Source organism: Daucus carota, chromosome 6 (assembly GCF_001625215.2).
Source record: "Daucus carota subsp. sativus chromosome 6, DH1 v3.0, whole genome shotgun sequence".
NCBI lineage: Eukaryota > Viridiplantae > Streptophyta > Magnoliopsida > Apiales > Apiaceae > Daucus > Daucus carota.
The window spans coordinates 34,917,457-34,942,872 of record NC_030386.2 but is presented as its reverse complement, the minus strand read 5'-3'; the positions used below and the strand labels follow the sequence as shown (position 1 = coordinate 34,942,872).

Below are 25,416 nucleotides of genomic sequence, written 5' to 3'. Positions count from 1 at the left end.
TGAGGTTTTAGGGCTTTTAGACCCTAAACTCTCGAGGCTAAACGCTAATTAATTCGAGGTTTTAGGGCCGTGAGGCCCGAAAGCCGAGGAACCAGATTAAAAAATTAATCTTAATATATAGATTGATAGTTTTTAATATTTTAGAGTTCAAATTTGAGTTTTAGAATGATTTATTTATAATTGATTTTAAACTAATTTTAAAAAAAAAAATATTCGAAAAGTAACTTGAAGTTGCGTTTATGAGGTAAAATACAACTTGAAGTTGCGTTCTTCATTGAAAAGATAAAAACGCAAACGTGAATCGAAATTGTGTTTTGTGTTTAACGCAAGTTCGCGTTTTGATGTGAAAGTGAAGGGATTCTCCGGCGATCATGACTTTGAAGGCCGTACATATGCTTAAGGTGACTCCGAGGGCCAACAACAGCTTATATATTTAATTATTTACACACCGCTCTTGCGTCGAAGATGAACGGGGCTTAGATCTAAGCTTATATTAACCACTTATATAAAAGATGTAGATTTTATGCAGTACACAAATTCGGTATATATGTGACTTATATTTCTAGTGGGACTATTATTCTTGGCCTTATATTGTGTTGACAATATAGTAAAAGTTTGTATGTCTCCTAAATCAATCCTCTATGCTAGCTATATATGTGCCCATATTCTCCTAAATTTAGCAAAATTCATAAATATTGAATCTCAACCTCTTGCACCAGCTAACCAACCATCCGTTTTTAGTGCTATGACAAAGATCAATCCAGCCTTATACTTAACCTCGTCCATCCATGATCCATGCATGCTAAATTCTCACCTCTTGCCCCTCTATATAAACTCCATCATCCCCACCAACTTTCTCAGCATTTCTTGAGATTTGTATTTGCACTTCCTAATTTAAATAATTGCAAAAGTACAAATACCGCAAATCTTCAAGAATCAGCTCCACATAAAAATGGCCCGTCAAATGGTTGTTCTAGCCCTCGTCTTCCTCGCCATCGCTGGCTTGGCCTCTGCAGACAACGCCCCCACCAGCTCCCCAGCTGCATCGCCCCGAACATCGGCTACCCCATCGGCTGCCCCCGCGAAGGCCGCCCATGCTCCTGTGGCTTCTTCCCCAGCACCATCTGCTGAGTCTCAGGAGGATGAGAGTGCTGATGTCCCTGCCCCCGAGCTTTCGTCTCCCCCAGCTCCAGCCAGCGAGGCCTCAGCACCCGTCGCTGATGGACCCGTGCTGATGGACCTGTTGCTGATGCACCCGCCACAGCGGAGCTGGTGCCGTGAAGATGTCTGCTGCCGCAGGTGTTGCTGTTATTGCTGGTGCTTTGTTGTTGTAAATTTGTTTCTGACAAAGGGATTGAACAACCATGCATGCATGTTATGATGAATTTCAATTGTTCTATGAATAAAATGACGTTCTATATATTCGGGTTTCCTTTTTTTCTCTAGTAGATATTTGGATCTTTAAAATTTGCATGAACTCTTTGCTCGAAATGATGCACACGGAACATTATATGCAATCAAAACAAATCTGCGTGTCAAGATGTCAAGCATAATGTGAACATTGTTCAAGAACAACTTCCGAAAACCCAGTCAAAAAATGAGTTGATATATCAAAAATAAAAAATATAATCATGTCTTGGATGGTTATATTTGTCGAATATCTAAGACCTTTAAGAATTGTGTAGAAAAATTACACATCGTTTACGATCATATTAAATTGACATAAACACTCTAAAATATTAAAACATATTATTTTTAATTATGACCAACCAACATAGCCAGTATCAAGTGATTTATAGGTTCTAAATTTTTTACATAAATCTTACCGTCCAAGTTAACTAACGATTACAAGTACATCATCGAAGATGCTCTTGTACTACTCCCTCTGTCCCTCTCATTTCTTTACAGTTACTATTTTGGAATGTCCTTCTCATTTCTTTACGTTACTATAAATAGTAAGTTTTTCTCATCATTACACCCACTATCTTCCCCCACTATCTCATATTTAACAATAAAAACTACTATTACACCCACTACAATCCTCCACTATCTCAAATCTATTATTAAATATTAATAGGTCCCACCACTTTACCCGCTTTTCATCTAACTTTACTCATTTTCATACATTGTCTTGGTCTCCGTGTCCCCCTCCAATGTAAACAATTGAGGGGGACGGAGGGAGTATTTAAAATAGAGTTAATCAACACTTTTCACGATATGATATATAAAGACATTCTGTGTATTAACTATTTTTATTTTCAAAATGACATTCTTGAAATTGCTTGTGATGGCACGTCTGTTCTTCCGGACAGCTACAATATTAAACTAGCTATTCCTTATATTATAAATTTAAGTAATATTATATGGTTATTATGTAAACAATAGTATTAATTATTTAAATTTTGTTTGTAAAATGGAAGTTGACATCATCCTTCAAGAAAAATGCAAATTACCTTTGATATTTTGCGTCAAACTAAAAAAACTGCCGACTACACGAGACTACAAAATTGATTTTAAAATGATTCACACACATTCATGTTTACTTTATTGTCTTTGTGATTTATTTTGTGATACATTCATGTATGATTGACTTAATTTCCCGTAAAACATTGGTTTGTTCATATTTAAGCAACATGTGGCCTTAATTTGGCCGTCCTATATATTGGCTTAATTCATATTGTTCACCGTTAGCTAAATGTTTTCGATGGTTAGAGATCTTTTGTTTTAATCACATTGTTATTGTCATGGATACAAAGTTTTGTTCAGATTTAGGTATATCACAGAGACCAGCAGCTGATTTCTTCTTTTAGAGACCAGTAGCTGATTTATTGACTCAAAAGTCAAGAATGCTATTAAAAGTTGAGCTCTGCCGCGGAGTATAAACTTTTAACTTTTTAAATTTTAGTTTGGCTCGTTATACTGTGAAAAGATGTCCGGTACGTATTTCATGATTTTTGATTGACATAAGCACACAGCATATAAGCCAACTCTTGTGCATTATAAGCTTGGCTGGACTATGTTGAAACACTTGAAAGAAAAGCAGTGGAGTAATTAAGCAAGATCAAGGTCTGAAAATTACGAAAACTGTTGTATATAGCTATAAGTAAAGTGCGTTGAGTAATAATATGGCTAGCAGTGAGAGCCCTTTCGGCAATTAAGTGCACCAGATGAAGTAGTCATAGAAGCCACGAGGGACGATGGTCTTGCATTTAAGCTCGAGGCTCTTGCAAACGAGTGCGATGATGCCCCTGACTCTCTGAAATATGCCCCGTTGAGCATTAAATCCCCTTCTGACCTCCAATTCCAGTGTCTCCATTCCCCCTCCCCTGCATCCTCGTGCTTTGTCACCTTGCACACAAGTTTTAAATCTCGGTGATCGTTGTGCTGTAACTATTATCTGCGGTGTTAATGTATTATGACATGCCCGACCATTTGTACTAAAATTTGTCGGAGTGAGTGAGAATCGAACCCTTTACTGTAGGTCATTATTCCGACTTCTAGAAACTCCATGGTCACATTTTGAGTACATACCTCTTTATTGGATCTGAGATTGGGTGCCAGAAATCTGTTTCCCTGACTATTTATGGTAGGGGCTGCACTCCCACCAATCGCATACATTTCCCAATGCGTATAGTCATTATTTACCACATGAAAGTACCCATGGCTGCACCTGCATTTTTATCCAAAACACATTAATATCATGTTGGTAAAAATTCACACATCATATTGTCTACATGGTAATGCAAGAAACATATGGTTAGTGACTTGAAACATTATTACAGCTGGTTTGAAGCATAAGTGGAAAAAAATAAAGTTTTTTCAAAAATACCCAAGTTCGTAAAAAACACAATTGCAACCTGAAAAACAACTGTTTTCGATCAGCATTACGACCTTATACGCAACTTTGACTGTATTTCTGAAAATAAGTTTGAAAACATAGGTATTTTTACAAAATTTTCCCACACCCCAAAAGGCAAATAGAGATTATTAACTTGAATATCTTACCTAGGCATCCTCTGGATAAGGCCTTCACCAAAGTGATTAAACGCAATGGTAACCTGCATATTTTTATCTTGCGTATATGAATCGCTGTGCCCCAACAGCATAACCTTGTCGTGATGTGTCATATAGTTTGTTAGAAATTGTGATGGCCGTGGATCCATGAATCGCATCGATCAGTCCATCTTCGCAACTAGACAATGAACAATGATCTACCCAGATATGACTTCCACCTAAAATCGACACCGCATCACCATCCGAGACAGTCCACCACCCCGAATGGTGCGGGGAGTCTCTTATATCGGCATTTCCACCTTGCTTACAATCATGAATATGAATGCCGTGGATTATAATATTTGTAACATAGTGAATTTTAATGCACGGCCCATTAGCAATGTGGACACTAGCTCCCCTGCCATCAATTGTCTTGAATGAGTTCATAACAAGCTCCTGCTTCAACTTGATCACCATGTCTCTTTTGAAGATGATCCACAAGGGCTCGTCCTGGATCACTGCGTGCCTAAGCGTGCCTGGCTTAGGGTTCACCGGATCATCGTTCCCCGAGTCGGTGACCACGTAGATCTTCCCATTTTTCCCTCCAATCGCATTTTTGCCAAAGCCAATTGCACAATCGGCTAGACGATACCGGTTCTGTTCCCAGTCGTGCTGGCAGCGCCAGCAGTCATCAATGGGGTTGCCTGTTGCACACGACAGATATCCTAGCTGCCTCCTCGAGGCATTGTTAATGCTCCTGCATTGCAACAGAACAGAGTGACACAAACTTAGCCATGCATATGTAACAACGTGATAGAGTGGCGGATCTAGGACTTAAATCTTGGCGGCACCAAGTAAATTTTCGAAAAATATCAATATATTTTTAAATTTTGTGGAGGGACACTTTTATAATTTTGTAAGATTTAGAATGGTGAAAAAACTTGAAAAATTTTATAGGAGGGAAGCGTGACCCCTGCCTCTTATTAGATCCGTCATTGATGTGAAAGATATTTATTTTCCTAAAAACGGAACAAAATTTGCAGAGTATAAATCTACCTGTGGACATCTTCAACCACGATTTCAGGATCTTGAAGTGTGGAAGAACAAACAAGAAGACATTGAGTTGAGAGCAAGCACAAGAAGATGAATGAGAAAGGTAGGCTTGACATTTTTTTGGAGGCACTCTGTTGGAATAAGAGGACCGGGTAAGTAGGAATTTATAGTGAAGTGGGTGATCCGGATTGCATGGCGCAATTAGGCATAATTACTAAAGGTCCACTTAACCAGTAAATCTAGCACCGTTTTATTTTCTTCAGTTCCCATTTGCTTGGTGGTTTAAACCGTTTGATGGGTAAGATATCTGTGTTGAAATCATTAGGATCGAAATGTGTGTGTCTTTTTTTCTTTTCTTTTCTCACTTTGCATGGATTAGTTCACCTCATCACGGCCAACTAAAGTTGTGATTTGTGAATCACCGAACCAAACTGGGAGCTGCATAATAGCAGGAGGTTTGTGTTGGGAATTGGGATTGTGGGAAAATAATTTGATTTTAAAATTTTTAGAAACAATTTGTTAATTTTAAAAATATTTCCAAAAATGAATCATTTTTAAATAATTAAAGTAAAATATGTATTTTAGATATTATAAATTTATAATTGCCGTGCTTGCTTGAAATAAAGGCAGTAGAACTGTAGAAGGCGAGCTAGATGATGCAGTCTTTTAATTTGTTAAACGAGGGTAACCATGTAACCAACTAAATCGTGCTTAAAATATTAACTTAGTTAAGATTAATGTTTTAAGTGTTGGAGCAAAATCGATGATCAATGTTTTAAGTGCCCGGCTTTGATCCTACTCATTGTTCCTTTTTAATTTATTTTCAATAATATGCTGGCTAAATTATGAAATTAGGACACTAAAAGATAGTACGATACACATAAAAATTTTACCCGTAGAAAAATATATTTAAAAAGGTTGAGTATACATAACAATTGCTGTATTAGATTCGGATAATTTAAGAAAAAAACAGGAATTATTTACGCAATGCACGCTGAATAAAGTAAAGGGAGACAAAAGTTACTCTGTTTTAATCCACCGACGGCCGAACATTATTTAGGGCCGGGAAGAAAATGAAGTACTCCCTCCGTCCCTTTTTATTTGTCTATTTTGGAAAAAAAAAACACATACCAAGGAATAATTGATTGTATAAACTTTTTCATTAAATACCTCTAATTAATATCTTGAAAATGGTGGAATACCCCTATTTTATGTCTTGAAAACATGAATTCAACCAAGTTTTAAATAAGTCAAGCCTTGAAAATTGAAATTATGGAGATATATTTGAAAAACTATCATTAAATTAGTTTTGAAAGTATAAATGGACAGATAAATAGGGACAAATTTTTACTTCTAAAATGGACAGATAAATAGGGACGGAGGGAGTAGCATATTATACGGGTCAACATTGATACAGTTACAGTAGTACGAAGTTGACTGCGGATTCAAGGTAGTTAAATTTTTCAAAAGATTATGTTTTGTAAGAAAAGAGTTGCAGCATTTCATCATTGTGTTTATAACGTTACTCTGCATCCTCTAACTAACCTTGTGTCCCACATTTTTCCTGTTTTACAATAAGAGCTTAGCATATCATCTATACTTCTAGCTTAAGCATACCATGCTTACTCCGACGCCTTAAGACTTTAGATGGATCGGAACTGCATCTAAAATACACCTTAAGTCCTTAACGATGTATGTTTGTTGGCTTGGTCCCCGAACATTCATTCCACAAAGCATAACTATCACAGTCAGGCACTTGTACTGTCAAAAAACACGCATTCTTGTTTCTCTCTATTCCATTCCAGACGAAGCAAGTCCACCAGGCGTCAATGTCAACCTTGTAATAGCTGATTCAGAATCATTGAAAAGATCAAAACTATAGTAAACCTCCTTCTGTGTCATAACAAATTTCGGCCTGTAGATTCTACTTTGATCCAGAGCAGGAATACCACTCAACTATGAGCCAAGGCCTCATCCCTCAAAACAAGATATCCATTATCTAATAGCTGAGCCACCGGATTCATTACTGATCTCGAATGATTCGAAAACCAAATTACCCTGTCAGTACTATTATCAGTACCTACCACAATTTCACCCCTACCAAAAAGCCTGAAGTACTATAACTGTTCCATTCGATATTTTCCTGTACCATATACCGAATTATCGATTCTGAGGTATCCCCTCTGGCCTAAAAAATCCCATCTCAAACTCCCCGGGGGCTGAAACAATGGTTTCTCCATCACTAATAGTCTGAGTGGCAACTATGGTGTCTGTTGCAGAGGAGATGATCAAGATTGAGAATAAACACAAGCAGCACAATATAAAAGTACTGCCTTCCAATCTTCCATTGATACTTTGCTAATTCTTGTCTATATATGCTAGGTGATTAACTCACAATCTTGGACTAACATGTATTATATTGCATTCTTGAAAATCAAAAAATTCAAACCCAAAGATTAATTGTTCGGTCTGTGATTTATTCTGATTGGAGTAAACTAGGCCAACAACAGCTCATTTTTACATGATGATTAATTAAAAAACACTAACAGCCAACAAATCTGATGCGAATTTATATTCATGCTATCGTGGCTCAAACAAGGAGAAAGTATAGGTATTCATGGGTGAGGAGTCTGTGTTGTTCAACGATGAAGAATTTGTTTCATGAGCTTCTCTTCTCTCCGAGTAAAACCCTGGCTTCTTCGGAGTAGACAATGCAATTTTACTACTCAGCATCAGAACCACAGATGACATGTTCGGCCTATCTTCTGGATATTCTTGAACACACAATAAACCAATTTTAATTACTCTAAACACTTCATCCTCGTTACTTGAATTCAAGATCAACTTATCAGTTGCCTCAGAAAGTTTGTCCTCGTTGTAGCTTTTCCATGCCTGAAAATTTATCAACTGTCAGTTTATAAAACTCGATAACAAATTGATCAACAAGTTACTTTATATGCATATGTGCACTCACATGACCAATCAGATTAAGGTTGTGATCTGGATGGCGAAAACCTCTGATTTTATTCCCACTTATTATCTCTAGGAGTAAAACACCAAAGCTATATACATCAGATTTAGTCGAGAACAGGCCATCTATTGCGTACTCAGGGGCATGTATCCGCTACAAAACAATATCAGTTTCTAAGTTAAGATAAAAACAAATTTACAAATTCAAAGTTGTAGGTAGTCTTACTATGTCCCAACTATTCTTGTTGTGCTGGCTTGGGTTTCACTTCCTCCGCAAATTCTTGCCAGTCCAAGTCTGATATTTTTGGGTTCATCTCATGATCGAGTAAAATGTTACTAGCTTTGAGATCTCTGTGAATGATCCGTAGTCTAGAATCTCGATGAAGGTAGAGTAGGCCCCTTGCAGTGCCATTTATAATGTTGTAGCGCGTTTGCCAATCAACTGAAGTGCACTTCTCTGTATCTGGCAATTTGTTTCATTTTTATCAAGTCATCTGGCTTGTAGAATTATTGCTTGTAGAGATTACTTGAGTGCAATGTATCTTTAAAGTTTATGAGAAAAATGCATAGAAGCTTCACTAAGGATCATACCGAAAATAATGGAATCTAAACATTTATTAGGCATATATTCATAAATTAACATCCTTTCGTCTTTCTCAATGCAGCATCCAAGAAGTCTCACAAGATTTCTGTGTTGAAGTTTAGCAATGCATGAAACTTCATTCATAAACTCATCAACTCCCTGTCTCGAGTCCTTTGAGAGCCTCTTCACAGCGACTTCCTGTCCCCCTTCCAAAATCCCCTGCAAATCATTGTCTGAGATGCCTAATATTGTGACTGAGGGACATAAGGAATTTTGTGTTTGTTTTCATCTTCATTTCTACAAAAATATGCAGTACATATGTATATCCTATTTGCTATTTTATTATTTGTAAGTGCAAAGTCTGATCAATAATATCAAGATGACTCCTCTCATTTAAAGACTATTTCTTCTTGAGATTCTAAGAACATAGCATGCCTTACTTCTGGACCCTGCCTCTTGCCGTCCCAAAGAAAAAGAGAGGCAAAAGAACAGTTCATTTCTTCCCCATTATAGGAATTCTAAGGCTTACTAAACATCTATATTCATAATTGTAATTTTGGGTTGCCAATAAGAATCTGATATAAGTTGAGGACATGAGATGAGGACGAGCGAGTAGCGAGAGAGAGAGAGAGAGGAGAGAGCGCAGAGAGAGAGACGCGGAGAGAGCGAGAGAGAGAGAGAGAGCGAGAGAGAGATAGCGACGGAGCGAGCGAGAGAGAGAGAGCAGAGAGAGAAGAGCTACGAGAGAGAGAGAGCGAGATAGAGAGAGAGAGAGAGAGCGCGAGAGAGAGGCGAGAGAGAGAGAGATGCGCGAGAGAGAGAGAGAGACGCAGAGAGCGAGAGAGAGAGAGCGAGAGAGAGAGAGAGAGAGAGGAGATAGCGAGAGATAGAGAGAGAGATAGAGATCGCGAGAGAGAGAGAAGAGAGCGAGGAGAGAGAGAGAGAGAGAGAGAGGATCGATAGCGAGAGCGATGAAGCGAGAGCGATCGAGCATGCGCGCGATCTCTCGCTCGTCGCGTCTCTCTAGATCGCTCTATTAGGATTCTCTCGCTCTCAGAGCTCTCTCGAGAGCGAGAGAGCTCTCTCTCTCTCTCTCTCTCTCTCTCTCTCTCTCTCTCTCTCTCTCTCTCTCTCTCTCTCTCTCTCTCTCTCTCTCTCTCTCTCTCTCTCTCTCTCTCTCTCTCTCTCTCTCTCTCTCTCTCTCTCTCTCTCTCTCTCTCTCTCTCTCTCTCTCTCTCTCTCTCTCTCTCTCTCTCTCTCTCTCTCTCTCTCTCTCTCTCTCTCTCTCTCTCTCTCTCTCTCTCTCTCTCTCTCTCTCTCTCTCTCTCTCTCTCTCTCTCTCTCTCTCTCTCTCTCTCTCTCTCTCTCTGACCTCACCAGTATCTCTTGCGGATTTTATCGGGCCCCACCTGCCCCCACCCTACCTTTTGGCTTGCCTTCAATCCCCATGCCAATTACAAATAATATATAAACACACTACACCATGGTAAAACAAACTTCAAGACTTATAGCTCCCATTTCTTAGGCTATGCATTCTTTTATTTTATTCCCCACTTTTCAATTTTATTCACCTTCAACTATTGCTTACCTTGTAATCCATAACCAACTTGGCACCGAATTTCGGAAAATCTCTCGATGAAATCTGGTCAGATCTTGCTTCCTGCGCTCTCCATTTTTATTGCTCGTCTTATAATTCAATATAATCTCCATCCACCACCACAACAGACCTTCCTCCTTTACTTCTGATACCCCCTCTTATTTCACCACTCTTTCATCTTTCTCTACAATGGGCATGGCCACTACCAAGTCTGAGTTTCATGTTTTGGCTGTTGATGATAGCATCATAGATAGGAAACTCATTGAGAGGCTTCTCAAAACTGCTTCATATCAAGGTAAACTTTTCTAAACTATTTACAAATATAAAGATTGGTTACTTTTTTTGTATGACTTTCTTGATTTCTTATTTGTTTTTCTCATTCCAGTTACAACAGTTGATTCTGGGAGCAAAGCTCTGGAGTTTCTGGGTTTTTGTCAAGATGTGGAAAGCAACTCAAATGAACCTTCTATCTCCCCGAATAATCAGCAGGTTGGATATTGACTTTTTTTTTTTTTTTTTTTTTTTGGTTTCTTTCTACTAATTTCTTAGTAATAGGACTTGTCAAAGTATTCGTGACTAGTAGCACTGTTCTGAAATTCCCCAATTTATCGGAAAAAATCTTCAATATATTCTGGATTGTTACGTTAATCGATTAGTTCTGATTATAACATATTTTTACACCATGTTTATAATCCCAAATAAACATTTGATTTTTCTGTATTACAGGAGGTGGAAGTGAACCTAATAATTACAGACTACTGTATGCCAGAGATGACAGGCTATGATTTGCTGAAGAAAATTAAGGTATGGTGTGCTTTGCTTTATAGTATTCCTTTTGTCTCTTCCTCAGCTTTACCTTATTCTCTCTACCTATTTATTCACCGTTTTCTAACTGCAATTCTTTCCTTTTCTGGAAAATAATGCCTGACATTCATAATGCACAATTTCAATTTCATAGTATTATTCTCTGAAAAGTTGCTTACATACTCATAGTCTGCTGCCATCCATCTCAATTATGTCCACCAAAAGTTTCCACCTGTTTTCCACCTAAACAGAACAACTTATCATAGGTTTTTAAAAAAAAAACTACTTTTACGTTTTTTTTAAATGTTTTTTTCTCCACTTTATTGATATTAATTAATACACCCTGCAAAAAAAATAAAATGTAATGTATGTTTTTCCTTGAAGGTAAAGAAACTAACAAGCTTAATGTATGTTGGTTCACAGGAATCTTCATCTTTCAGAGACATACCAGTAGTGATCATGTCATCTGAAAATGTTCCTTCAAGAATCAGCAGGTAATAACAACTTAACCATGTACTGATTTACAAATGTATAAATGTTTACTTGAATACAAATTGATGTAGTCTGTCCAGAAGGGTGATCCGGATTGGAGTTTTTAGTATTTTGCGGTTTTTACTAATGAGATTAGTGATTTTCTGATGTACATATGTAAATATGTTAAATGCCTACAAACTACAGAAGGGTACTTTGTATTGGTTTATTTTGGTGGTTTCTTTGATGGTTGGTACTAAGGTGATTAATGATTTGTAATGCCGTGACAGATGATTTGTACTAAATTGAGTAACTATGATTTATGTTTATCGTAAAGTTTCATAATCAAAATGGTTTACAGGGGAATACAACTACATGTTTGAAGCTCACATAGTTATAATATGATTATTGACTCGAAAGGAACTGTTTTCTAATTACTATTGTGAATCGAATATGTCAGATGTTTGGAAGAAGGCGCTGAAGAATTTTTTCTTAAACCAGTAAGATTAGCCGATGTGAATAAGCTAAAACCCCATATGATGAAAACCAAAAACAGAGACTGTCAAAAGGCAGAACAGGAGGAAGTATCATCACAGGAGAAAATAGTCCCGCCAGAGGTTCAGTCTTCAGAACCACCTCAGCCAGATGACAGCAATAACACGAAGAGAAAGTCTACTGAAGTGGAAGAAGAAGTTTCACAGGACAGAACCCGGCGGAGATACAATGGGCTCACAGTAATTTGACACTGAATGTACTGATAGATTTTGTTTGATTTCTAATCCTGGTTTATAATTAGAGGAATTAGAGAGACTTTGATGTTTTGGTACATGAACTAGCTGCATTTTTGTTCTCCTGATTTTAAAGGAACTGAGAAAATGACTGTAAATTTAACAAACTTGGTGTGGTCATCAAGAACAACTTTGCTCACATTTGTAATATATCTTCATCCTTACATTGTCTCTCTAATGTGCTTACGTTAACTACATGTATTACTGGATATATCTGACTAAAAAGCTATGATGCTAACATGATCAATTGATAATGTTGTTTTATTTATAATATATAGAATTAGGCCTTTATTTGTCGGCCACCGTGATTACCTGGTTGTGTGAAAGAGGATTATAGTATAATTAGGCGCTTTATAATTGACTTTGTTGCACCCTATAATTGCGATTAGTAAAATGATTCTGTGGTTGAAGCATCCACTGACGGGCTAAATGTGCTGTGCTTTAGCAAAAAAATTCGTTCATACGTTTTCGAGGCCCAGCACGTTACATGTTCTGACTGGATCGGCATCTAACTATAGGGATTTGCTTTGACGGATGAAACGGTAACGGATCCAAATCATATAAAGTAATCAAAGTCTTTTTTGCTTAGTCAAAAATAAAGTAGACTTATATTCATATCTTTGAGACAGAGGAACTAGTTCAGATTATCTTTTGTGATGCTATTCCAACATGGATTCCTTATTAAAATGGTTTCATATATTCCATCTGGACCAGTTAAAGATTTTGTTTAAAGTAAATTAAAATTTATTTGGATATAGGAGCATCATAGATCGAAGTATCTAACAAATTTTATTAAAACAATAAAAATTTTATTATTGACACACGCATAAGCAGTACCCCAACATATACGCAAGTACAATGCAGAGTGAATTAATCTCAAGAGTCGTTACTCAGAGTGCCCATCCATGCTGGTGGCAACATGCCCGTTTGTTCATGCACTGTCTTAAACAAAGGTGGCAACATTTTATAAACTCCTGCAATCTCTTTCATACCATTTCCGTCACCACTGTTTTCTCCATTAGACCAGATGCTAATCTTCGGCTGCAATCCTCTCACAGCCTCGCTATTAATCTTCGCGATTTCTTGATACATTCCTCCGTTAATCATCAAGTAATCTCTTAGTGCACCGTAATGACCTCCCACTGCCTTCAACAGGGTGCTGATATATGTGCCTTGTGCTTGTGCCAGTGCCATTAGTCCTTCGGCTTCCTTTCGCTTTGCATATAATTCCCCATCGGCTACTTGTTGCCGTGCATAAAATGTGGCATCAGCTATGGCTTTTTGAGCTTCTGCTTCTTCTTCCTTTTGGTATAGAATAGCTTCTGCCTCCTTTTGTTTCTTGTACAGCTCCCAATTTGCTTCTTGTACCTGAATTACAATGGAGCTAGATTAAGAAACGTATAAGATATCTTGCTCATAAATTCATCGTGAGTTGTTATTGCTACTGATGGATACTCTATATTTAGCTAAATTATATATTTCCTTTGCATCGAAAATATATTACCTTGGTTTCGTACTCCACACTGGCCTTGCTCAAGAACTCAGCCTTCAGCTTCTCCGTCTGAGTCAATGCATTCAATATCTCCACCTCCTTCTGCAACTCCGCCTCCCTCAGCGCCACGGCCTTCTCTGCTTCAACCTCAGCAACCTGCGCCTCTTTTGCCCACCCCGCCTTTCGCTTTGCCAGCTCAGAATTCGCCTGTGCCACCTCGGCCTCCCTCTCATTCTCAAACACTTTCACTTCAGTCTTCACTTTTATCTCCTCCTTCCTCCCCTGCCCTTGCCTCTGCGTCGCTATAATCCTCGTCTCTGCATCAATCTTGGCTGCATTTTGAAGCGTCTGTCCTTCTCGCAACTTTGATCCAACCTCTCCTTTCATCCGCGCCTCTGCCACATCAACTTTGGCCTGATTCGCCGCCTCCATCTGCGTTTTCTGTCCCAAGTATGAAAAATACTCGTGTCCGGGAACATCAACCAATTGTTTGACATTTGCATTGTAGATTAATAGTCCAAACTGATTGAGTTCAAGCTGTACTTTCGAGAAAACCTCCTGTTTAAACTCTTTAGTACCTCTAAAAACCTCTTCCATTGTCATTGAAGCTGCAAGGACACGAGTTTCTCCTTCAATTATGCCTTGCACAAGCTCTTTCACATGGTGCGAGAGCTTGTCATGGGGAGAAATAAGCTTGGCATACAAAAAAAGGCTCTCATCATCATCGAGGCGCGGGCCTATGGTGAATACAGCAGGGAGGACAAAGGGCAGTTTTTCAGCGCTCATGGCTTGAACTTCGAAGGTATAGTTCACTGGAGAGACATCGAAGACGGTGCAGGATTGTCCCGGGAAAATCCATGCTTTTTTCGCTATTTTTATGTCAGTGATCCCGGCGCCAGTGATTACCAGGTACTCTGAAGCTCTCGCAACTCTATACATGGTGATTAAAAGATCACGAAAAATTAAAACTTTGGATACACTTGTTGATGGGGAAATATAAGCTTAGCATCTTATATATAGCCGCATGGGAGTAGGTGTAAAAATACACAGTCAGAGGCAAGTGACACAAGGGAATTTTCGGAAATTATCAGGAAAATTCTTGTTGATATACTTAGAAAACGGCTGATCACTCAGTTCCAGCAGTTAAATTGTTATTTAATACGGAATTAAGGCATGATCCAAATCAGAAGAAGAAATGTGGAACTTAAATTGTAGTGTGAGCATTACAAGGAACCTTACTGGTGAGATGTTGCTATTCGTTTTATTTTGGGAAAATAGATTTTTTTGTCACCGAACTTATTATGTTTTTAGAAACTTGTCACTCAACTAAATTTTTTTTCCTTTTAGTCACTGATGTTAGGTTTGGATTTGTTTTTAGTCACCAACTTAGGTTCGGATATGATTATTAGCATTGTGATAATTTTTTGTAGCATATTTTTTTTTTGCCATATTGTAGCATCATTAATACGTAGTGATAGTATGAGATTATGAGATTTTCTCTTTGCATATAAAAATTCAAACACTAAATTTTTATTTGGAAGAAAAAATAAAATAATTTATGAGACTACATCTTTTAGAAACCGTAAAATGCGTGTCAAACTCTTATCACCGAAGATAAATGATCTTAGGTACATAGAAGTACTATATATAAGATAGACATATATCAAATCATCAAAATATTACAGATTATCAATATATTTTAATAATACTATAAAGAATTAATAAAATGGTAATAATCAAATCCGAACCTAACTTTAGTGGCAAAAAAAAATCCGAACCTAACATCAGTGACTAAAAGGAAAAAAAAATTAGTTGAGTGGCAAGTTTCTAAAAACATAATAAGTTCGGTGGCAAAAAAATCTATTTTCCCTTTTATTTTTATACGGATGAAAGTGCAAGGTAACTGAATTCGAAGCTCATTCGGCACGTTACATATGAATGACTCAAAACTACAATGATACTGTATTATGCATTCTTCCTCTTAAACTATTTCCAGGAGTCTACATCAATAAGTCAGCAATATAACAAAATACCATAGCATCATAACCGGAGAACACAAGGGTAATTACATTTGCAATATATTTAGCCAGAATAGTCTGCGTGGATTTGTTTTCGGACTTCTCCCAAAAAGCCTCATACTAATAGAGTTTTTTAACAATAAGACATTAAAATCTTCTTTGTCTTTCTGATGTGAAACTTGGATTAAAGCCACTCAACAGAATGCTCCCTTTTTTTTAACAATAAGGCATTAAAACTCTTCTGATATAAGATGGAACAATCATCACTCGACGTCTTAACATGCACCGATAGTCTGAAACACTATAATCCGTTCCTATTGACGTACCTCAGTTGATTATGAGTAACCTCGTTTACTTATGAGAGAGGAGAATCAGCGTTCTAAGAGCATCTTCAGCAGCATCCTAGCCCATTCCTTAAATATAATATAAAATATTGGATCCTAGTGACTTAAGATAATAATAGCTATTCTCACCTCCAACAATATTCCTTATATTCATTCCTTATATACTATTTTATTATTAAAAGTTACCATTGTTGCAATAAGTGAAGAGAGAGAACATGTTTGTATTCAAAATTTATTATAAAATACTAAGATTTAGGAGAGGAGAAAGGTTACCTAAAGATAAGGCGAACATGTTTGTATTCAAAATTTATTATAAAATAAGATTTAGGGGAGGAGAGAGGTTACCTAAAGATAAGGCATGACTAGTGGATCTTAGTGATTTAGGGAATCACTAAGATACTGTTGGAGTGGATTATTTTCCCTATTCCTCATATTTTGATTTAAGACTCCAAACAGGGAAGCTGGAGTTGTTCTAAGAGCTTAAGGTTAATGACCAAATTATGAAGTTCCAAAAAATATAAAAATTGTGATGTAGTTGTAAATGTTATGTTTGGATCTATTACTGAAAATCTATGAAAGCAGCTTTGGCACTGTTGTCTACACGGACAAAACATGCTCATAGTGCTCACATTAAAATAGAATCCTGTTTTTCTTTGAACTTGTGGATATTGGAGGACAATCAAAGTACATAGAGTACATCGGATAGTCACACCACCACCTGCAATTCAAAATCACAATACTGTCCCTATCACACTTATAATACAAACTACAGAGTGCAGATCAATTAATCAAGTACACAACTCTAACTAGCTGCAAGCATCTTTGAGAGCTTTAGTTCAGTCCAAGTTAAACACTAACCATTTTCAAAAAAAAAGAAAAAAAAAGTTAAAACACTTACCAAATCCGATCAAAACATTGCTCTAAAGCGTGTTTCCAGAAAATAAAAGATATAAAAATACAGGCCAATCAATTGGGCTTGTCATGTAAAAACCGCTGGTTCAAGTAGTGTTATTTTTTTTTTTGCTAAATCAAGTTGTGTTATTTATGTGTACTTAATTTTAATAATGTCGAAAAGGCCAAACATTGTGGAAATTGAACCATAAATGGCCGCTGCATGACGGGCCTTTTCAAACTGGGCTATGGGACCATTAAGCAAGAGCCAATTGGGCCTTGACCTGATTATTCAGCCTGGTCATGTCGAGCGTGAAATATTTGATGGATAAGTGTAGAGCAGCTAGTAATAATCAGGACTTTGACCAGGAGGCGGTCGAGTTAGTTAACGGGGGCTGTTGTTTCTTCCTAGCCGTCGGATCAATCATATCTGGGTCCTACTCCTGTTGTTTTCCAGGCCCCACGGTCCCTAGCCCACGTCACCCGCACTAAGCTGCTGCAGCAACTATTTGTTCCCAACATATTATCCAAAATATTTAGACCCCTCGATCACACACACCGATACACACATCAATTTCGCTCAGGTTCCTCTCTCAATTCACTACCTTCTTCTCTTTTTTTTTTTGTATGTGTTGTTTATACGGCTTTTCTCGTGTTTGTCGTATGTGATCCTTATCACGCTTTGTTTATGTGTGTGAGAGAGATACGGGGAGAGGGAGAAGGAGAGAGAGAGGGAGAGAGAGGGGAGACACACAGAGAGATAGAGATAGATAGATATATTGATAGATAGAGAGAGAGAAAGAGAGAGAGAGAGAGACAGAGAGGGAGGGAGTTTTGTGTGTGTGAGATGATCATGTTATCTGATTCAATAATTTTGTGTGATTGTTCAATTGTTGTTTTTAAATAACTTCGTTTTTGGGAAATTTGATGTCTGGAATGGCGAATTGAAATATTTATATATCTGAACCCTAGAAATTTAACCCTTCATGATGTGAATTGTAATAGGTTTAGATGAATGAATAGTGATCATGTTTTTTTTTTTTTTATATTCTATAATGCATGAAACTTGTTTTCTTGACTGTATATTTGTTCTTGGTGAATTGCTTAGTTTCTTCTTTTAGATATTTGATCGGTATTATTGTTATATACATCGATGTTACTAGCTTTTATGTTATGCATCACACTAAAGTTATAAACTAGTTTTCATAATAGCGCCAGCGTGTATGGTGTATGGTGTATTAGTCATCAGATAATATGGCAAGTATGGTGTATTAATAATGGGATAAAATGACAAGTGCCTCTCCTATACAAATAGGGTATTAAAATTTCTACTAGATAAATATATTGCTAATTTGTTAGTAATTATTAAAGGGGAGACTGGTAATTGAGAATTGGCATATATACTCGAGTTTCCAACGAGTTGCATTAGCTTGAATATTATCTTTTATTTTCAGGTTCAGATATAAAAAATGTCTAGTGGGGACATAAGGAAGGTTTCGCGCCAGGACATACAGCTGGTAAGCCATTGACACAAAACTGTGTATTTATGGACAGTTTTTATTCCGTATCTCATTGTCTCTGATTTTATAGGAATGTGAAAAATGATATATTCTTTTGGAGGGGTAGGTATCTTCCTCTCAGAAATATGAAAAAAGATATGCAATGGTTGATGTAACTAGTTCAGTTTTATTTGCTAGTAGTCGTAGTCGTGCTCACTAGTGGTGCATTTATGTCTTCTCAAGTTTGGCTTCTGTTTTCCAAAAAAAATGTAGTGGAGTGGTAGGTGTGGTACCATGTAAAATCTCCTGAGATTTGAGATTAGCATCATGTTTGGTACAATATGCGATTGAACTTATAACAGCTTTGTATTTGCTGATATATAAGCTGTCGAAAGTATTTTACTTCCAATTCTCCCTCTTTCCTCTCTTGGACGTGGTTCATATTCTTTAATGTACTTTTATCGTTTCAAATTTAATCTATGTTATCACCTGTTAAGCATGTATGGATATGCTATTATTTTTGTTATGAACATCTGATATTGAAGGTACTCGCATTTTTTTGTCACCATAACTACTTTACATACCCCATCTCAGCTATTTGTGTATTAAATTCTGCGGTGTAAGTTCATAAGTATTTTTAACATAGTGGGCTGACATTTCTATTGTTGTTCATAATGCAAGAATTACAAATTGTGAAAGTTTTTATTGTACTAAGCAAATAAAAGCACGGATCCCGGAAGATGTGTTGTAAAAACCAATGTTCTAAAAAGCGCATTAAGCGGCCGCCTAGGCGGAATCGATGCCTAAAGCGCTTCGATTTTGTACTAAGCGGGTGATTTGGCGGCTTTGAAAATTAAACAGACCATTAAGCGGAATAAGTAGTCAAAATAATGTTGACTTGCTAATTTTTTAATTATAAAAATTAATTCTATTCATAATATAACTATAATTATATTTAAAAATATATTATTAGGAATATTATAATTTTAAATTCTTATCACAACATAATTTTATTTTTAAATATATTAATATCATAACTAAAAATTTATATATATATATATATATATATATATATATATATATATATATTATTAATCTGCTTAAAATTCAGCTTAAGCTTCCACTTGACCTCTTTAGCGCTAGAAGGTCCTCCTGTCGCTTAGAACCGATTTGCGCTTTTCATAACACTGGTAAATGGTAAGCGTATTTATGAATTCAAGGCGGGAAATCCAACTATCTAATTGTGTAAATGTAGGTTTTTCCCTAAATTTGTCCTGGTGCTCTTCATGTTTAAAGTGCTTGGATCTGTTGGATTATAGGTATATAAGGATTAAAACAATTGAATTTTCTCTTTTCCTGGATATTATTCTATGTGGCAGGTACAAAATCTCATAGAACGATGCCTTCAGTTGTACATGAGTCAAAAGGAAGTTGTGGGGACACTTTTACAGCAAGCGAAGATTGAACCTGGTTTTACCGAACTCGGTAGGATTCGTTTCTATGGATACATCTTACTATTTGGAATAACAGGAAATGATTTTGGCTGTTCTGTGTTTCTAAAATTTGTAAAAAAATGTCCAAAAGGAGTTTCAGATGTTTTAAGAGGGTGTGTTTTCATATATTTATTTGGCCTTTGCTGCACATAAAATATTGGTTTTAAGATAACTAGGTTGGGGTCAGCTGGAAATGCATTGTGTCTGACTGTACCACATTCTTTACAAAGAGATAATGGTTAATGGCAGGAATTCACATATTAAATGACTTTACTCGACAAATAGAACAACAGAGAGAATGGGGATGGGCATAATAATTCTTTTCCTGTTTATGTGCTTTTGCTCGAGTAGTTTGCAATAATATGAAAGTCACATATTCTTCTCTTTTCCCCTTGTCCTCAGCTGAATTTCCAGCAACTTCCTTTAGTACAATGGTTCTAAAGCATGTACACTTTTTATCTATTTCAGACATAGTCTAAATGTCATCAGATTGATTAAGTGGTCAACTTTCCTTCTAAAACTAGTTAAGGGAGTTTGGTTCAGATCCTTAATTATAGGTTTATGACTTAACAGTTATGTGCTATTGGGTATAGATTGAACTTACACTTAGTACTTATGAGTTGCCAGATGGTGAACATGTCAGTGAGATGGTTTCTTATCACCTCTTGGTGGATGATCTTGTATGATTTTATGGTTCTATCAACGTGTCCTTCTGCTTTATAATCATTTAATAATAATAATAATAATAATAATAATAATAATAATAATAATAATAATAATAATAATAATAATAATAATAATAATAGAAAATAAACATGTTATTGAGTTTTTAATGCAAAAAACTTGGCTCGAGAAATGTGTATTGAAATTTAGATTCATTTAAGTCAACTTATATGTGTGCAGTGGCATAGTGGAAATCAATGAAAGAAGAAGTATGGATAAAGTTTTAAACTTTATAATAAATAATAAACACATTTATAAGAGTACTTTATATTAATTTGATATGTAGAAACACAATTATTGCATCTAACGTTATATATTATTTCACCAGTCTGGCAAAAGCTTGAAGAAGAGAATCAGGAATTTTTTGAGGCATATCATCTGAGACTGGTGGTAAAAGAACAAATAATAGAATTCAACAAATTGCTTGAAAAACAGGCTGAGCTAATGCATCAGATACGCCCAATTGGAGCTGCTCCGCTTCCTATATCAAATGGATCCCATATCCAACAAAGTAAGTTAGTTTCTAAACATCTTCAATTTATGGAGCTTAATCAGTTTTGTGCACTATATTCGTCTACTAATTTTATTATTAAATGTTCCCTGTCCTCTATATATGAAGTGTCTTTTTGATAAAAAGTATTACCATGTAGATTTTGGGGCAATTAGAATGTATGCCATGTAGTTTTGCAGCTAAAGTTGGCAATACTTCAGGCCACTAGGCACTAGTTACCATACTGGGCCTTAGATATGAAAGGACAAGTAAATGAGACTTTCAAGGAAATGGGCCATTGTATCAGTGTACTAGGAGTAGGCATCCACCCAAGCAAGTGCTTCTAAGAACGTTGATATGATCTACTTTAGCCTTGATGCATTACTGAAGATTAAATCAGACATGCTATTTGCACTTTTTAATACTGTTTTTTCTCTGAATAATGATGCAGGTTGCAATATTAATGGTTAGCTTGAAATTCTGTAACATCCATATAAGTAATTGAAAAAATTTCCATGTCTATTTTATTTTTGTTCAATTAATATGATATGTGGCTGCTACTTGCTTACTGGTTTTTACTTTTCTGAATCTGGTATAGACTTCTCCTGCAATACCTACCCACTTTTATGTCACTTTTGAGGTCAAGATAAATTATATAAACAGTGATCTGTAGAATTCTGATTTAGTCTGTACTGGCAAATATATAAGTTGCCACAATTGGTCAAAGCCATGTAGAGTGCCATAGATAGTAAGAATTTATTAAAATCCCAACTGTGATTTCTTGTTGACTCTAATGTATATGGAGAGAAAATTTGTCGTCAATTTACTTGGTTGTTATACTGTTCAGATGAGAGAAGTTCAAAACTTGAATCATACATGTGGTACTAGGCAATTATAACCTACATGCACTGGATGGCATATGAGGCAAACAGAACGTAGTAATTTGTATATGCTTGATGCTTCGCAATTAGCGGTACTATCCATAATCTCAGAGATGCTTGTAGATGATACTGAATCATTTCTCTGAGATATATGTATATGTGCCCCAGTCAATCCTTTTGTTCACCATTTCGACCAACAAACATGCAGCCCCACACATCATATTGATCTGCTCATCAGCTCATTAAGTGCTTCTAAGAACTCTGATATGATCTACTTTAGCCTTGATGCATTGTTGAAGACAAATTAGACATGATATTTCCACTTTTTATTTACGCGTTTTTGACGCAGTAATGATGCTGGTTGTAATGTTAATAGTTAGCTGGAAATTTAGTAACTCACATGAGTAAATAAAAGAATTCTGTGGTTATTTCAAGATGTTCAACTAATCTGATATTTGCTACTATTGCATACTGTTCTTAATGTTACTGAATCTGGTATAGACTTGTCCTGCAATACCTGCCCACTTCTACGTCAGTTTTGAGGTCAATATTATTATATGAACAGTGATCTGGAGAAAGCTGATATAGTCATTACTGGGAAAAATATAAGCTGCCGCAATTGGTTAAAGAAATGTGATAGAATATCATAAATAGTAAAAAGTTATTAAATAAATACCATAAATACCATGAAAGTAACTTGTCTTTAAATTACTTATGACCCATTTGGGTAGGCTTAAAATAATGACTTGTGGCTTATAGTGACTTAATGTGATAAGTGCTCAGCTTAAATTGTCTATTTGGGTAATTTTATATCATAGGTGACTTATGAGTAACTAAAAATATAATAACAAAAATAAATTTGAGAGATTATTAATTTAGTATTGAAATCGACTTTTATTTAATTATTATAGTAATAAAATAAATTAATCAAAATAGTACAACCTACCAACTCCTGACTTTAAGTCGGTTTTCGGCTTATTTTTAACTTTAAGCCGACTTCTAGCTTATGTACACAAACAAATATTTTTCAGCTTAAAGTCGAATGGCTTAAAGCCCAGGCATAAAAGCCGAGGCAAAACACGCTCTTAGTTGTTATACTGCTCCTTAATCGATCAGATGAGAGAAGTGCAAAAGTTGAATTATTAAATGTGGTACTAGGCAATTTTGAACTATATGCACTGAATGACATATTGGGCTAGCGTAAGGTAGTAATTTGTATATGCTTTATGCTTCGTAATTGGTGGTACTATCCATAATGTCAGAGACGCTTCTTAGATGATATTTGACCACTTCTTGTCTGATGTATTTCATGTGCCAGCAGTATAAATCTTTTGTTCTCCAAATTGAGCAACAAACATGCAGCCCACACGTCATATTGATCTACTCGTCTTCTCGTTACATATTTATGACGGTCAATTTGTTGCTACTTGGTGCAAATTTAATTTTTTATTTTGGGAAGTTTTTTATTATTCTGTGCCCTGATGTTGCATACTTTTAGTTTTCGAATACTCAAGGTCTGATTGATTCTTGCTGGCAGTGCACCAAAATGCGGCATGCTTTGGCCCAGAGCAAACAGGTGCTGACATGAAGCAAGAGCTCTTGCATCAGTCTATTGGCTCCAACTTATCTAATGCCTTTGGTAATGGCATGTCATCACTTCATCCGTGCATGCAACCTTCAGTCGATATGTCCATCCATGCTAGAAGACTAGATGTCCCTCCAAACATGCTTTTCGCTCAGAACTCAAACTTGGGAATGGTTCCAACAGTGAATGGTGGAATGATGAAAACAGAAGCTGGATATGCAGGCTCTTCCCAGTTCATTTATGGTGCTAATGGCAATGTCTTGGAAGCACGTTCTGCAATGGTGGATCCATCTATTCCATCTTTTGGAGGTGTAGAGTCCAACCCCCAACAGCCAAGTGAGACGATCTTGGATCCTGACACGTCCTCATTTGGATTTCTAGGCCAAATTCCTAGAAATTTCAGTCTGTCAGACTTGACTGCTGATTTCTCAAATAATGGTGATCTTACTCTCTTTTTTGTCTTATAGTTGCGAGTTAGTAAAATCTTATGGATCGAATGCCCTAAAATTATTTTATTTATCTTGAATGTCAGATATATTAGAGAACTTTTCCAGGTCACCCTTTCTGGCAACTGATGGAGACAACTTTTTGGATCCCAACGGCAGGACAGAACATCAAGGTAAGGTTTATTGCTTTTCGAAGTCATCATACTTAGGGCTCAAAGGTATTCATGAGATGACAAATCTCTTGCACTAAGCATGCATTTGAGAAGTGGATTTAATTTATATCCATTTCTGGTTGGTCAGAAGATATGAAGAGGTTGGACACTATATCAGAAGGCTTGAGCTATGAAGACTTTGGCAGTGATTAATTGGAATATCTCTAAGGGTACATTTTCACACTGAGAAAGCCTTGTCTGGTCTTGTCGTCTCTTCATACCATTAGCCGCGATTTTGAAATATAGATTTCATATAACTTTGCATGCATGTTTATGTGCAAAATATTAATAGTTATTTTGAAGATTAATTTTAATTTTTGAGGATATTTAAAATTTTAAATCTGGACTTGATTTTAAATGAAAATCATAGAATGTATATAACTATTTTTCCCCCACCTCGAGCTTCATGCAAATTTGTCTGCACAATGATGTTTGTGTCTACCTTTTTAACTTTATTATATGATTCTATGATTTTCATTGGTATCTGCTATCTCTTAATATGCAGATTCAACTGAAAATTTGTAGGGAGCAGCCTTTTTGTGTACAGCTTTGCAGAAGTGGGGAGATTGGTGGTTCTGAACTTTTAGAAGTTTTTGATTGACTACAAGCTGTTGAAAAATAACCTGTTCATGGAGAATGGAATTAGATTTTAGGTTATAATAGTTTGAACAAGATTTGTAGAGATTCACAGGCAACCTTGTTCTGCAGCATGAAGTTAAAATATTTTGTAATACTAAATTTGATGCCTTTGCTTATGATCTATATGGAATAGAAAGTTATGTCATTAGCCAGTTTATATTGCTCCCGTGAGTGTGAATGCCTGAATGGTGTCGTGTAAGTTCTAGTATTGTAAAATTGTTTGAAGTTGAGGGAAATTATGGGCTAATTGTGACACAAATTCTTTTGTACTTTTGGTGTCGTCTATTTCAAATTATATATAGAATGAACTGTATTCTTTCAGTTCTTTTCAAGTACTGGTTCACCCTTTGTTTCTGGTGACGTCACTGATTTAAGGTTTTGTATAAACTATAATTAGCTTTTTAACAGTCTATTAAACTTCTGAGATCGGGGGAAGTTATCTGT

General features: G+C 36.3%; 3 protein-coding genes, 1 long non-coding RNA gene and 1 pseudogene across 8 annotated transcripts; 2 read left to right on the top strand and 3 right to left on the bottom strand.

Moving 5' to 3' along the window:
* Positions 1 to 3,067: 3,067 nt before the first annotated feature.
* LOC108225052 (pectate lyase-like) lies at positions 3,068 to 5,309 on the bottom strand (annotated as a pseudogene).
* Positions 5,310 to 7,498: 2,189 nt separating this feature from the next.
* Positions 7,499 to 8,160, bottom strand: LOC135147147 (uncharacterized). The gene is made up of 2 exons (XR_010284681.1): positions 8,021 to 8,160; positions 7,499 to 7,938 (listed from the first exon to the last, which is right to left on the bottom strand). It is a non-coding gene; the product is annotated as an uncharacterized LOC135147147 (long non-coding RNA).
* Positions 8,161 to 10,047: 1,887 nt separating this feature from the next.
* On the top strand, positions 10,048 to 12,430 carry LOC135147146 (two-component response regulator ARR9-like). The gene is made up of 5 exons (XM_064079957.1): positions 10,048 to 10,491; positions 10,582 to 10,685; positions 10,923 to 11,000; positions 11,424 to 11,494; positions 11,932 to 12,430. The coding sequence occupies exons 1-5, from the start codon at positions 10,386 to 10,388 to the stop codon at positions 12,212 to 12,214; spliced, it is 642 nt and encodes a 213-aa protein (XP_063936027.1). The 5' UTR covers positions 10,048 to 10,385; the 3' UTR covers positions 12,215 to 12,430.
* Positions 12,431 to 13,033: 603 nt separating this feature from the next.
* LOC135147145 (flotillin-like protein 3) lies at positions 13,034 to 14,837 on the bottom strand. Its single transcript, XM_064079956.1, has 2 exons — positions 13,764 to 14,837; positions 13,034 to 13,627 (listed from the first exon to the last, which is right to left on the bottom strand). Exons 1-2 carry the CDS (start codon positions 14,688 to 14,690, stop codon positions 13,136 to 13,138), a joined length of 1,419 nt encoding a protein of 472 aa, XP_063936026.1. The 5' UTR covers positions 14,691 to 14,837; the 3' UTR covers positions 13,034 to 13,135.
* A 2,544-nt stretch (positions 14,838 to 17,381) lies between these two features.
* On the top strand, positions 17,382 to 25,117 carry LOC135147137 (uncharacterized). Of its 5 annotated transcripts, none has more exons than XM_064079890.1 (8): positions 17,382 to 17,588; positions 18,459 to 18,521; positions 19,883 to 19,988; positions 21,048 to 21,230; positions 23,628 to 24,113; positions 24,208 to 24,294; positions 24,422 to 24,503; positions 24,859 to 25,117. In XM_064079890.1, exons 2-7 carry the CDS (start codon positions 18,474 to 18,476, stop codon positions 24,484 to 24,486), a joined length of 975 nt encoding a protein of 324 aa, XP_063935960.1. In that variant the 5' UTR covers positions 17,382 to 17,588; positions 18,459 to 18,473; the 3' UTR covers positions 24,487 to 24,503; positions 24,859 to 25,117. The 5 variants fall into 5 exon arrangements, with proteins under 5 accessions (XP_063935960.1, XP_063935962.1, XP_063935959.1 ...); XM_064079892.1 differs by having other exon boundaries at positions 17,383 to 17,588; positions 24,425 to 24,503; XM_064079889.1 differs by having other exon boundaries at positions 17,383 to 17,588; positions 24,839 to 25,117.
* Positions 25,118 to 25,416: the final 299 nt, after the last annotated feature.